Genomic DNA, 14919 nt, shown 5'->3' with positions numbered 1-14919 from the left:
TTGATGCTCCCCTCATGTTTCAGCCTCAATAGGTAGGCTGCCCTTAACTTAGTTAAATGGTTTTCAAAGCAGAACAAAAATAGTCTAGCACCAAACATTTATTTACAGTAGTCAGAATTCTGTTTCAGAATATAGGAAATAGCCTTCAGAGAAACAGATGTAGGTTGTCCAGCAGTAAAACAACATTTAACTTGAAAACACGCATAAGTCCTTTTAAATAGACACATTTTGTACAAGAAGAATACATCCCTAAGTTAAACATCACAACAAATATTTTCAATACTTCTGACTGGCTACCTGACTATCTACAGTGTAAACCCATATGAAGGCTGAAGCTCTTCCAGCATACACATAGTTTGACATGTTGGACTGTAAGTTGCCTATGTATGCCTGTAATTAAAAGTAATATGATTGATTTCTGGGTGAAAGAATAATTACTAGAAACTTTAAGCATTGAGTGTGATATTTCACAGGTTAGTGTCAGAACTTCTTTTGTTTCGAAACACATAAATAAGATTCATTCAGAAACTCAAATGAAAAATGGTCCAATTTGTTAATGGTACAAGTTTGGAAGAACAATGGAATTAGATTAAGCAGCTTCAAAATTAAAGAATATGGACAGAATAATAACACATTGGACTCAATAGGGGCAAGTGCATGGGATTGAAAAATGAACAAGTCACAAACAGTTGAGATAATAGGGTCTTACCTTGAATGCACTTTGATAAATCCCTAAGGTTGAAAACATAATGAGACTTTGCAGGTGTAGGCAATAGATCAACACTCATTCGGTCGTATATCTCAACAGCTGCTTCCACAATACTGATGGAACATTGTTTTACTGCTGGAGTAAATTCTGCCAGAAATCCATTCAAAATAGCCTGCATTATAGAAAGAAAAACTGTAGAAATATCGAGAGTGACGTGATTCATTATAAATTGGATGAACAATTAGAAGCACCAGATGAGATTTTTCCACAAATTCCAAACAAATTGTTTATAAATATGAAATAATTCGCATGATAACGAACCAAAATACAAGCAGGTAGGGAGGACTTCACTGATCGCATTGGCTCACATGTATACCTCCCTTAATATAGCTTGCAAGGTTGGTCTTCACCCTCCATTGTGGCTTCACATCGGCAAATCTAACTGTACAGATCAATGGAGCCAGTGTTATACAAATGTCTCTGCTGTACCACTGGGAATAGTTACTCCATATTTGCACACAGGAGGCAGCTTTCCTGTGAAGAAAATTAACCCCTCCAAAACAGCACAGGTGAAATTTCTTCACATTCATCAGTAAGAGCAATTGCTAACCTGAAAAATCTGTTTCAGGCTGTGCTCAGAAGGTGTTGGGAGGCATAACATGCTGAAGTGTCTGATGAAACGTGGGGTCACTGGATTTCGTCCACCACCAGGCGGGGCACAGGCAGCAGCAATTGTAACATCCTACAATAGAAGTTGCAAGTAAATTGAATGGGAACTGAATAAGATAGATACAAAAATGAGGTTTCCATTTGTGACGGAATTTAAAACCAAAAGGCATAAGTGTAAGATCATCACCACTAAACTAAGAAGAAATTCAGGAAAAAATGTCTTTACCCAGAATCATGAGAATGTGGAAGATCCCATACATAAAGAGGTTGAGATGATGAGAATAGATGCATTTAAGGCGTATCTAGATCAGAAGGCCTCCAACTACCTAATTAAATGACTAACTGGAACATAATTTGACAGGTCTGCCTGAATGATGATGGTTTGGGGTTCTGACTGGCCCTCCAGATTGTGGGGAAGAACCTGGCCACTTCTACTGAATGTCACAGACTGTGTTGATTTTCTGCTGAATTGAAGGTAAAATAACATCATATAGTTTTTTTACTTGCCACTAATGCTGGTTTGGAATACTTCATTCCATTGACTTCATAAGCTTAAAATTCGAGAAAGCTGCTTCAACTTGTATAAAGGATAGGGAAAATCTGGAATGTGTGTGAAAAACGGCTGTTCAATCTGGGTCCATTTAAATTGGCAAACTTATAAAGAAATATGTAACCAAAATGGGTAAATGCAGTTAAGACACAAATCAGCAATGATCTAACTGAACAATGGTACAGAATCAAAGGAATAATTGTCTACTCAGTGATTCATAAGTTTATAAATCCACAATATACATTGCTAAAACAAAATTAACAAATCAGAGTTGAAATTGTTGAAAACCTGAAGTGGACTGGGAACTTTATACCTTATGAAATTAAAAGCTTATTTTCGAGCATCACCTGTATTTCCTTCCAAAATAGTTTTTCTCTATCATAGAATCCACCAAAGTCCTGGTATTGTCGAAGAAGCTCAATGGGTGGCTGAGATCCATAACGATCCAATTTGGGCATGTTCAGATCATCCACAAAGATTATAACTCTTTTATTCCCTGGAGCACCTGATCAAACAAATACTCACTAATTCAGTTTTTTGCAGGATCAAGATTTTTATGGCATGATGCAGGAGAGTTGAAATAACAAACATTTACAACTAATACTTTCTGTTAAGCCTTCAAAAAGTTTCAATGCAGTTTGATATTTATAATAAAACAAAGAATTACAGATGCTGAATATCTGGAACTTGACAAAAACAGAAATTGCTGGAGAAACTCAGCAGGTCTGGTAGCATCTGTGGAGAGAAAACATTGTTAACATTTTGGAGTCCAATGACCCTTCTTCAGAATATTTAATATTTATAATTGTTTGGTAGGTTTAACCAAATGCACATTTTCCATTGGCTTGGATGGGTTCACACAATCTCAGCATTCACATTGAAACATTAGACAATTACTTTAATGATTTTTATTTTATGATGACAGAATGTATCAAGAGATTACAATATCTTATGGTTGCATGTGCTGTGGCAAGTTTCTGGACCTCAAACAGATTCTCCCTCGCACAGCCCTTCCACTGACCTACACTGTCAAACATAGATTCAAAACTTTTCAAAAATCTGTTGAAGGACTCCCCTAGTTTCATTGAGGAGATTCATGAGCAAGTTATGACATAAATATCAGGCAACTTGATTTCACATAAGGAAAACACAAAGTAAAACCAAACTGCAATAGAATAGGCCAAAGGAAAATCGACTGTAAAGAGAGGTTACAAGGATTGTATACCTCCTATGTTGTTGATAGTGGTGATAAATGGCACTGGACTTAAACATGAGAACATTATGGTGACTGACATCCTTATTAGCCTTATGTAAACTCACTCATCATGCTAAAGCCAGTTAGCCCATCCAATGGCAAAAGTGTAGGACTAAGAAGAACAGTCACTGATGGTATTAGCTGTGACTAAATCAGCAATAACCACCCTGCTTTGTATGGGCAACAGTCCCAAATACCTTGGACAAATTCTAGCGGAACAGGTGGACAATTTTGGGAAGTCAGGTGCACTTTGTTTTGTCAACAGGCACCAAAGCACTCTGCAGAATACAGACATTCTGCTTGTGTCTTGGCACTGTGTGTTTGATTAAAAATAAAATCCTGTTGCGTCTTTAGCAATCATAGTTCCTAGAAGGATCTGTGATGTTTGAATTTTTTATTACTTTACTCTCTCTCAATATATTCCCTTATTTGTCCTATGTATTACATTATATTTAAAGTGGTGCCACTCGGCTTGGAGGCTGTTCCTATCTTTCCTTTTAAGTTCTGCAGATTGTGTAGTCATCTGAAAGATGCCTTCATCAGCCTGCTACTGTAAATCCTGATGTTTCATTACATACATTGTAGTACAGACAGAACCATCAGGGCTGACAGCCATAAATACGATAAATCCAAAGAAAGGGAATTCATGGAATGCTTACAGGATGGCTTTTTGGAACAGCTTGTCATGGAGCCCACAAGGGAGCAGGCGATTCTGGACCTAGTGCTTTGCAATGAACCAGACTGTATAAAAGGTCTTAAAGTAAGGGAACCCTTAGGAAGTAGCAATCATAATATGGTAGAGTTCAGTCTGGAGTTTGAAAGAGAGAAGGCAAAATTGGATGTAATGGTGGTACGGTTAAATAAAGGTAATTATGAGGGCATGAGAGAGGAACTGACAAAAATAGACTGGAAGCAGAGGCTAACCGGGAAGACAGTAGAGCAAAAATGGCAGGAGTTTGTGGGTATATTTGAGGACACTGTACCGAGGTTCATCCCCAAGAAAAGAAAAATTATCCGGGGAGGGATTAGACAACCATGGCTGACAAAGGAAGTCAGGAAATGTATTAAAGAAAAAGAGAGATCCTATAAAGTGGCTAAGAACAGTGGGAAATCAGAAGATTGGGAAGGATACAAAAACAAACAGAGGATAACAAAGAGTGTAATAAGAAATGAGAGGATCAAATATGAAGGTAGGCTAGCCAGTAATATTAGAAATGATAGTAAAAGTTTCTTTCAGTACATAAGAAACAAACGACAGGCAAAAGTAGACATTGGGCCACTTCAAACCGAAGCAGGAAGCCTAGTGATGGGAGGTAAGGAAATAGCAGGAGAACTTAACAAGTACTTTGTGTCAGTTTTCACAGTGGAAGACATGAGTAATATCCCAACAATTAAAGTGAATCACGGGGCTGAGTTGAGTATGATTGCCGTAACGAAAGAGATAGTGCTAGAAAAGTTAAAAAGTCTTAAAATTGATAAATCTCCTGGCCCCGATGGGATACACCCTAGAGTTCTGAGACAGGTGGCTGAGGAACTAGCGGAGGCATTGGTTGAGATCTTTCAAGAGTCACTGGAGTCAGGAAAGGTCCCGGATGATTGGAAGATGGCTGTTGTAACCCCCTTGTTCAAGAAAGGATCAAGACAAAAGATGGAAAATTATAGGCCAATTAGCTTAACCTCGGTTGTTGGTAAAATTCTAGAATCCATCATTAAGGATGAGGTTTCTAAATTCTTGGAAGAGCAGAGTCTGATTAGAACAAGTCAACATGGATTTAGTAAGGGGAGGTCATGCCTGACAAACCTGTTAGAATTCTTTGAAGAGGTGACAAGTAGGTTAGACCAGGGAAACCCAGTGGATGTGGTCTATCTAGACTTTCAAAAGGGCTTTGATAAGGTGCCACTCTGGAGGCTGCTGAGCAAGGTGAGGGCCCATGGTGTTCGAGGTAAGCTGCTGGGATGGATTGAGGATTGGCTGTCTAACAGAAGGCAGAGAGTTGGGATAAAAGGTTCTTTTTCAGAATGGCAGCCGGTGGCGAGCGGTGTCCCGCAGGGTTCAGTGTTGGGGCCACAGCTATTCGCATTATATATTAATGATCTGGATGAGGGGACTGGGGGCATTCTAGCGAAGTTTGCCGATGATACGAAGTTAGGTGGACAGGCAGGTAGTACCGAGGAAGTGGGGAGGCTACAGAAGGATCTAGACAGGTTGGGATAGTGGTCCAGGAAATGGCTGATGGAATTTAACGTGAGCAAGTGCGAGGTCTTGCACTTTGGCAAAAAGAATAAAAGCATAGACTACTTTCTAAATGGTGAGAAAATTAGGAAAGCCAAAGTACAAAGGGATCTGGGAGTGCTAGTCGAGGATTCTCTAAAGGTAAACATGCAGGTTGAGTCCATGATTAAGAAAGCGAATGCTATGTTGTCTCTTATCTCAAGAGGGTTGGAATATAAAAGCAGAGATGTGCTACTGAGACTTTATAAAGCTCTGGTTAGGCCCCATTTGGAGTACTGTGTCCAGTTTTGGTCCCCACACCTCAGGAAGGACATACTGGCACTGGAACGTGTCCAGCGGAGATTCACATGGATGATCCCTGGAATGGCAGGTCTAACATATGAGGAACGGCTGAGGATCCTGGGATTATATTCATTGGAGTTTAGAAGATTGAGGGGAGACTTAATAGAGACGTACAAGATAATACATGGCTTGGAAAGGGTGGACGCTAGGAAATTGTTTCCATTAGGCGAGGAGACTAGGACCCGTGGACACAGCCTTAGAATTAGAGGGAGTCAATTCAGAACAGAAATGCGGAGACATTTCTTCAGCCACAGGGTGGTGGGCCCGTGGAATTCATTGCCACGGAGTGCAATGGAGGCCGGAACGTTAAATGTCTTCAAGGCTGAGATTGATAGATTCTTGTTGTCTCGAGGAATTAAGGGCTACGGGGAGAACGCTGGTAAGTGGAGTTGAAATGCCCATCAGCCATGATTGAATGGCGGAGTGGACTCGATGGGCCGAATGGCCTTACTTCCACTCCTAAGTCTTATGGTCTTATGATATGAACAAATGAATTCGGAAAGAGTTCATTCTGCAGCTCCTCATTCGCCAAATCCAATTGTATAAGTTTCCAACTAAACGGAAATTGTCCTTGCATCCATTTTCTTTGCAGTTCATTGTGTGAAGCAGTGAAGGACTCCACATTAACTAGGGACTGAAATGTTTATTTCTACAATTTCTGGGTTAGCCACTACATGACAGCAGTTTTCTCAGTTAATCACGAGCTTTAGTTTATCAAAGTCTCAAGGACAGATGCTGAATACACAGCAATAAAATTCAGTAGGTTTCCCGACTCATCTAAACCACTAGAGACAAATGTGGCCCAAATCCACATTTCACTCCAATGAGGGGTGGGATGGGTGTTAGTGGGTGTGGAATGAAGTCAGTCCCAGAAACAGGTGCTCGGACAAGCGAGTACCAAAGTGGAGGCTAGTTAGAAGCCTACCTTCATTCTTCGGGGTAATAAAACAAAGAACTGCTGAAGCTGAAAATCTAAAACAAAAACAGAAATTGCTGGAGAAACCCAGTAGGGCTGGCAGCATCTGTGGAGAGAAAGCAGAGTTAACATTTTGAGTCCAATGACCCTTCTTTAGAAATGAAGACCTTATCTGAAGAAAGGTCACTGGAGTCAGAACGTTACCTTTTTTTTCTATTTTTGGTTCTGTGGATTCAAATGTTTTACAAGATCTTACATCCTCTAGCACTCAGCTTTAAACCAGACCCATGTGGCACAGTGAACGTGTCCTTATCTCTGAACTAGGGAAGGTCTGGCTTCAAGTCCCACCTACTCTAGAGGTGTGTAATCAAAACTTTGAACTGGTTGATTAGGAAATATTCTCAATCATTCTAATGTGACCTACCCCGCATGAGCCTCAGATATATCCCATAACAAATTACTCAGTATCCATCATAAAAATAACTTCCAACAATCTAATACAGCTCTTACATTAGACTGGTCAGTAAAAAAAAAATCCTGCTGATGACAACATCAAACTTTTTAACATGAACAATTAAACTGCTCATATCCCTTATCATTTAATAGCATCTTTATACTGGCAATGAAATAGTGAGCTCCGAACTTCCATTTGGGGAAGATGATCTGCCAACCCTACCTGGTCAAACCTGTATGCAATTCAAGACCACAATAATGTGATTGTGTCTTCATTATCCCCCAATTCTTAAATAATTTCAATCAATTCAACGACAATAAGAAATGAGCAACAAATGCCAGTCTTGACAGAAATGTTCACATGTCATACAAGAAAATAAAATGCTAATTGTAATTTTTGAAATTCAGCCAAGTTCATAATAAACAGTCCTTGTGAAATGTCAATCAGTAAAGATCGAAACAGTTCAAATCGTTATTAGACCAGCTAGTCTTTTAATCAGAGAGGTTCAACCAAGTCTATTATTTCTAAAAAAACAACCACTCAGTGATGCAGGTAACTTTTTGAACAGTAAGAAGAGCATTGGACTTTCAAGAAATCTTCAGATCACAACCGTTAAAAAGGATATGTTTGCCTATCAAGTGTGTTTAGATGCTTTGCATATATTCATAACTCCCACATTGAGGCCCATAAAGTGACCAATAAAGAGTCTGCTTGAATTCAGCACAAAGTTCAAACAGTGCGGTTGAATTTGAGATTCCCTCCTGAATAAACTATGCCTTGCCTCCTTTCCTTTTCTGGGAAACAAGGACAGGACTTCTTTAGCCTGAGCTGGTGGTATTTTTAAAGGTCTGTTGAAGTTTTCCAACTCTGAGAAATAATGTCCCCAAGTCTTTCTGGTGAATCTTATATTATCAAGTAGACCACCAGTTGAGAATTCCTGGCATATATGAATGACTTGGAAAGGGTACATTGTACTACTCACATGCACAAGAAAATGCGACTGATTTGCATTGTACATCTTGCAGATGTGCAGATTGGCTAAATAAAGCAGTTTCCTCTCCACTTAATTACATTAGAAAAAAAGCAAAGTGTAATATGCAATGTTATCATTACAGAAGTGATTTGATATGCACATGGCAGAATGCTTTTTGTTCCTTGAGTGCTGAATTTTGTGAAGTGTTACAATGCTATGAACTCATCTTTTAGTGTATTGCCAGATAGCTTTATTTGAGAAAACTATAATGCAGATCTCCTAGTGCACAGACAAGAAGCAATGTCTGATGCCAGCTCCTCTTAAAGGTAGATTGGCACATGATCGTTGTAATACTGCTGCTATACGGAGACTTACAACATATAAACAGGCCATTCAGCTGGTCTTTACCATTGTATATTCTCCAGAAATTGCCTTTTCCCACCTTAACTCATCTAACAATACTGGCAGATAGTTTTATTTCTTCTCCCTCAAGCACGAATAAGATTTAACAGAATTGTCACATTGTGTCCACATTGGCTGCCTGAATGAGTGTCATGATCGAATGCCATTCTCCTACATCTTACCTTTATTCCTGTTCACTTCTATTCAAATAATCATCCAGTGCCCTCTTGAACACCTCATCTGAACCTGCCTCCACCACACTTCCAGGCAGTACATTTCAGACCCTACATACTCTCAGTAGGAAAAAACTTCATACAGTCTGTTCCGCCAAAATGCATGTTTCTTCAACATGATTGAAGAACTTAGGCTGTTATTTGTAGAACACAACTTTCCTTACATGTATTGGCAAAAATGTGATTCCAGCTCCACTAGTTTGCATGGTGTAGCTATTGCATGATTTTCTTATAAAGCAGAATTGCACAGGAACACAACTGTGGCATTATATCAAAGCCAACTGTACTCAAATCACCTTTGATTTGTTTGCTAATCACTTCAAAACTATGCTCACTAGATCTGAACCCTTTTACAAGTGGGAACAGTTTCTCTCTAGCTACTTTGTGTGGAATAATCATGATTTTAAAACTTATATTAAATTTCCTCTCTGCCTTCCCTTCTCCAAGTAAAACAGTCCCAACTTTTCCAATCAGTCTTCATTATTGAAATTTCTCACATCTGGAACCAGTCTCGTAAACTCTTCTGCAATCTCCCCAGTAATTTGCATCTTTCCTAAAGCTTGTTACCCAGAACTAGACATAGTATTACAGCTGAGGGCTGACTAGTAGTATCTTCTATAAGTTCAGCATAATCGCTTTGCTCTTGTACTTTATATCCCTAGTAATTAAGCCGAGAATACAGTATACTTTATTAACTGCTCTCTGCAGGTTTTGCCATTTTGTACATAGATATCCAGGTGTCTCTATTCCTGCACACCCTCAAAAGTAGTACACTTCATCTTATAAAACTAATTGGTCTGAACACAATGATGGCCATCAAAATAGCCTCCTTGTGCATTCATAGAAATATCGATTGCAGTCAGTTGCCGCCAACAGATGTCTCTTAACTGGAGTATGTGTGTTCACACATGCACATATCTCTACATCCTGGGTTTAATAATGCCACCATCTGTGCAATCACAGGTAGTCCTGAGGCCAAATTTTCACATGGTGATGCATGGAACTGAGCATCCAGAAGTGGGGCTAAAAGCTAAGAGCAAAGGTAATTTATTCAGTTCAAGAGAGCTCTTAAAATAGTCTCTTCAAATTTATGAGTTTGCTGATATTTACACTATTATGTGCACATTTCACTACTCATGCATAATATGAATGCTATAGAGACATTTCTTTGCTTTTTTGACTTCTCAGCTGATTAAGAAAGTGGAGTTTCCAAAGGGGTAGCCATGGGCACCCGTATGGGCCCCAGCTATGCCTGTCTCTTTGTTGGCTACGTAGAACAGTCCATTTTCCGTAATTACACCAGCACCACTCCCCACCTCTTCCTCCACTACATTGGTGACTGCATTGGTGCCACCTCATGCTCCAACGAGGAGGTTGAGCAATTCATCAACTTCACCAACACATTCCACCCTGACCTTAAATTTACCTGCAAATGTGTTGCTGGTTAAAGCACAGCAGGCCAGGCAGCATCTCAGGAATAGAGAATTCTCTATTCCTGAGATGCTGCCTGGCCTGCTGTGCTTTAACCAGCAACACATTTGCAGTCTCCAGCATCTGCAGACCTCATTTTTTACTCTTAAATTTACCTGGACTATCTCTGACACCTCTCTCCCTTCCTGGACCTCTCCATCTCCATTAATGACGACCGACTTGACATCAAAATATTTTACAAACCCACCGACTCCCACAGCTACCTGGATTACACCTCTTCCCACCCTACCTCTTGCAAAAATGCCATCCCATATTCCCAATTCCTCCGCCTCCGGTGTATCTGCTCCCAGGAGGACCAGTTCCACCACAGAACACACCAGATGGCCTCCTTCTTTAGAGACCGCAATTTCCCTTCCCATGTGGTTAAAGATGCCCTCCAACACATCTCGTCCACATCCCGCACCTCCGCCCTCAGACCCTCCCCTCCAACCGTAACAAGTACAGAACACCCCTGGTGCTCACCTTCCACCCTACCAATCTTCACAAAAAAAAATCATCCACCGACATTTCCGCCACCTCCAAACGCACCCCACCACCAGGGATATATTTCCCTCCCCACCCTTCCCACCTTCCACAAAGACCGTTCCCTCCATGACTACCTGGTCAGGTTCACGCCCCCCAACAACCCACCCTCCCGTCCTCACACCTTCCCCTGCCACCACAGGAATTGCAAAACCTGCGCCCACACCTCCTCCCTCACTTCAATCCATGGCCTTAAAGGAGCCTTCACAACCAAAGTTTTACCTGCACATCCACCAATATCATTTATTGTATCCGTTGCTCCCAATGCGCTCTCCTATACACTGGGGAGACTGGACGCCTCCTAGCAGAGTGCTTTAGGGAACATCTCTGGAACACCCGCACCAATCAACCACACCGCCCTGTGGCCCAACATTTCAACTCCCCTCCGAGGACATGGAGGTCCTGGGCCTCCTTCACCGCCGCTCCCTTGCCACCAGACGCCTGGAGGAAGAATGCCTCATCTTCGGCCTCAGAACACTTCAACCCCAGGGCATCAATGTGGACTTCAACAGTTTCTTCATTTCCCCTTCCCCCACCTCACCCGAGTTCCAACCTTCCAGCTCAGCATTGTCCCCATGATTTGTCCGACCTGCCTATCTTCTTTTCCACCAATCCACTCTACCCTCCCCCAACCTATCACCTTTATCCCCTCCCCTGCTCAACTATTGTGCTCTATGCTACTTTCTCCCCACCGCCACCTTCCTCTCATTTATCTCTCCATCCTTCAGGCACTCTGCCTGTATTCCTGATGAAGGGCTTTTGCCCGAAACATCGATTTTACTGTTCCTCAGATTCTGCCTGACCTGCTGTGCATTTCCAGCACCACCCTAATCTAAACTCTAGCTTCCAGCATCTGCAGTCATTGTTTTTACAGAGTTTCCAGATAAACTAATAAGGAAAATGAAGCTGTGAGAAGCAACAGAACAATTCTTTTTGGAATATTCTCCTCAGATCTGTCATCGCAATGAACAAAGTTTTAAATGACAGTGATGGCAATGGCTGTCAAGGAGGATCTTTAATCCTGCCTGCTCCAGGGTTAGGCCACCTCTGTTCCTGCCTCTGACATATGCATATTGGAGCAGTAGACCATGTCCTAATGACACTAAGACCCTACGCTGAAAACCACGTGCTTCCAATGGGGCCAGATTCGCATATCATGATCAAATCTAATCTCCTATCCCTTTTCCAATGTGAAAATCCTAGAATTCAGTGTTCCAGATTTTATTTTGAAAGATTCTTCCTTGAAGTATGGGTATTGTTGCCTGAATCAATGAGATTGTACATGAGAAGGTGGTGGTGAGCTGCCTTCTTCAACTGCTACAGTCTTTCAGGTATAGGGTCACCCTCAGTGCATTGAAAGAGAATTCCAAGATTTTGATCGAGTTGCAGTGAGGGAATTGTGACATATTTTAAGTCGGGGTGACTTGAGGCTGAGAGGGGAATTTGGAAATGGTGGTGTTCCTGAGCATGTACCAGGGAGTTGCAAATAAAAAAAAACTCACATTGTTCATTCTCACGCACAATGAAAAGCTTAAGAACCAAAAAGCTTGAGAACATAATAAAACCATGTTATGGGTGTGCATTTGGAGATACAGAGAGATTTTTGAACATTTTATGTAATTGCATCTTACCAATTATATTTTTCCTTTTCTTTTCCAGTTTGGATTCAATTATTTCTTGTGTCCTTGAAGATGAAGTTTGAGCAGAAAAGTTGATATAAACGGGGACATATCCAGCATCATCTTGGATTTGATTCAGCAAACTTCGCGCAACCACAGACTAAAACGTATAAAAATTAATGAAAATTATCTACCAATCTTTCAAACTGCACACAGTGATTCATTTAATCAGACATATCAGTTTCATTTGATGGGGTCTTTGGGATACCATTGCAGCTGCACGAGAAGAATAACTTCCTCCATGGTCAGACTTTAAAACTGCCAGAGGCACTAGAAAAACATGGGTCAGAACTTCTGCTTTGTCAGTAGATACCTTGCAGAATTTATCAATGAAGATTTGAGGCAACAATACCTTTAGAGTCAGATCAGCACTTTCTGGAGACGATAAGAGCCACATTGCGAATTGCGAGAAATAGTAAGACAGTCTATCCTATATGACCAGACATGACAGTAATTATTGGAACTGAGACCCAGTAATTGTAATCTGCTAGATCACACATTCTTTGAGGATTTTCACTCGACCAGGGTCCAGAGTTAGAATGAGGTTTTATTACACAGTGTCCCCACTTTAAAAATACTTCACCACCTGTGAAACATGTTGGTATGTCCAAAGATCATGAAGGGCTGTCAACATTTCAATTTATTTCTCTGCATGATTCCTCTGAGATTCAGCGATAACTAATTACTAGAGGATTATAGCCAGCAAATAAATGCTCTAATTAGCTACATACCCACATAGTAAAATGGAGAATAATACATTGACATTGAAATTAAGATAAAATATTTTCACTTTATTTATACCTTATCTTTACTGATATTTTATTTTTAAAAATAAATCTACCGCTTTGAATCATTTTAATATAATAAATATAGAAAACGATAGCAGAGTAGGATTATACCTTGCCCACTCCAGTTATCCCAGTGAATAGAACAGAATGCCTCACAGCAAGGATCTTTTCCAACAGATATCCAAATCGCACAGTGTCTGTTGTTGGAACAAGCATTTCAAAAAAAGGTATTTCACTATCGTACTTAAAACTGGGAATAATTCTATCCCATGGATCTAGTCGGTTGTTGTCAAAATCCATGTAGTAGCTCCACAGGTCACCAGATGTTGGTATCTAAGATAACACAATAAAGGCTTTTTTGAACAATTCAAAGTCTATGAATATTATTGTTATTAATAGTAAGATATTACTCCATAGGAAGCCAGTAAAATGATAAACAGCACCAGTTAGCTGGCTAAATAAGAATCTTCAAATTTTTAACATACAGAACAGTACAATCCTCAAGGTGAATTTTATTTTGATTCATCTGGCTCACCATGAAGACTGGCAAATAAAAGCAGTCATCCAACATTCTCACATTTTCATTATAATTTCTGAACAGAGTACTAAGTTTCAAAAGACAATTACTGCAACAATTTGGATATGGGCTAGAAAGTTTGCTCAGCCAAAATTAAACAAATAAGGATGTTCAAAACTCAAGTAAATGTATCTGCAGCGAGAAATTGATAACTGCCTGCTATTCCCCTTACAAAAGGCAGCTATACTTGTGTATAAATTATAATGAGGTACAAATATGTAAACAGAGGTAAAAATACATAAACAGATTATGGAAAGATGTAGGAGCAACAGGGTGGACATGATAGAAGATTTTACTTTTCCCAAAAATGACTGGGATTCATTTAATGTGAGAGGTCTAGTTGGAGCAGAATTTGTAAGGAGTATCCAGAAGAGTTTTCTAGAGCAGTATGTAAATAGTCAAATTTGGGAAGAGGTCATACTAGACCTGGTGTTGGGGAATGAGCCCGGCCAGGTGGTTGAAGTTTCAGTAGGGGATTACTTTTGGAATAGTGATCACAATTCTTTAAATTTTAGAATATTAATGGACAAAGACGAGAGTGGTCCTAAAGGAAGAATGTTAAACTGGAGAAAAGCCAACTATACCAAAATTCGGCAGGAGCTGTGGAATGTAGATTGGGAGCAGCTGTTTGAAGGTAAATCCACATTTGATATATGGGAGGCTTTTAAAGAGAGATTGAATAGAGTTCAGGCGAGATATGTTCCTATGAAAATGGAGGGATATAAATGGCAAGATTAGAGAACCATGAATGACAGTGAAATTGTGAGACTAGATAAGAGGAAAAAGGAAGCATAAAGTCTAGGCGACTGAAGACAGACGAAGCTTTGGAAGAATATTGGGAATGCAGGACAAACCTAAAATGAGGAATTAAAAGGGCTAAAAGGGGTCATGAGAAATCTTTAGCAAACAGGGTTAAGGAAAATCCCAAAGCCTTTTATTCTTTTATAAGGAGTAAGAGGGTAACTAGAGAAAGGGTTAGCTCACTCAAGGACAAAGGAGGAAAGTAATGCTTGGAGTCAAAGAAAAGGGGTGAGATTCTTAATGAGATGCAAAGCATCTGTATTTATCGAAGAGAGAGACATGACAGATGTTGAGGTTAGGCATAGATGTTCCCTAGGTCAAGTCA

General features: G+C 40.1%; 1 protein-coding gene across 1 annotated transcript in view; it reads right to left on the bottom strand.

The window, feature by feature from the left end:
- dnah6 (dynein, axonemal, heavy chain 6) overlaps nucleotides 1–14919 on the bottom strand; it is a 313200-nt gene that overhangs the window by 160090 nt on the left and 138191 nt on the right. The window contains exons 39-43 of the mRNA XM_060841711.1: nucleotides 13328–13549; nucleotides 12381–12528; nucleotides 2276–2433; nucleotides 1320–1451; nucleotides 710–881 (exon numbers count right to left, since the gene is read on the bottom strand). Of these exons, the coding sequence (XP_060697694.1) occupies nucleotides 710–881; nucleotides 1320–1451; nucleotides 2276–2433; nucleotides 12381–12528; nucleotides 13328–13549 (832 nt within the window). The remainder of the gene's footprint in view (nucleotides 1–709; nucleotides 882–1319; nucleotides 1452–2275; nucleotides 2434–12380; nucleotides 12529–13327; nucleotides 13550–14919) is intronic.

This window comes from Hemiscyllium ocellatum, chromosome 2, assembly GCF_020745735.1.
Source record: "Hemiscyllium ocellatum isolate sHemOce1 chromosome 2, sHemOce1.pat.X.cur, whole genome shotgun sequence".
Taxonomy (NCBI): Eukaryota; Metazoa; Chordata; class Chondrichthyes; order Orectolobiformes; family Hemiscylliidae; genus Hemiscyllium; species Hemiscyllium ocellatum.
This window is presented reverse-complemented; position numbering and strand designations above follow the sequence as displayed.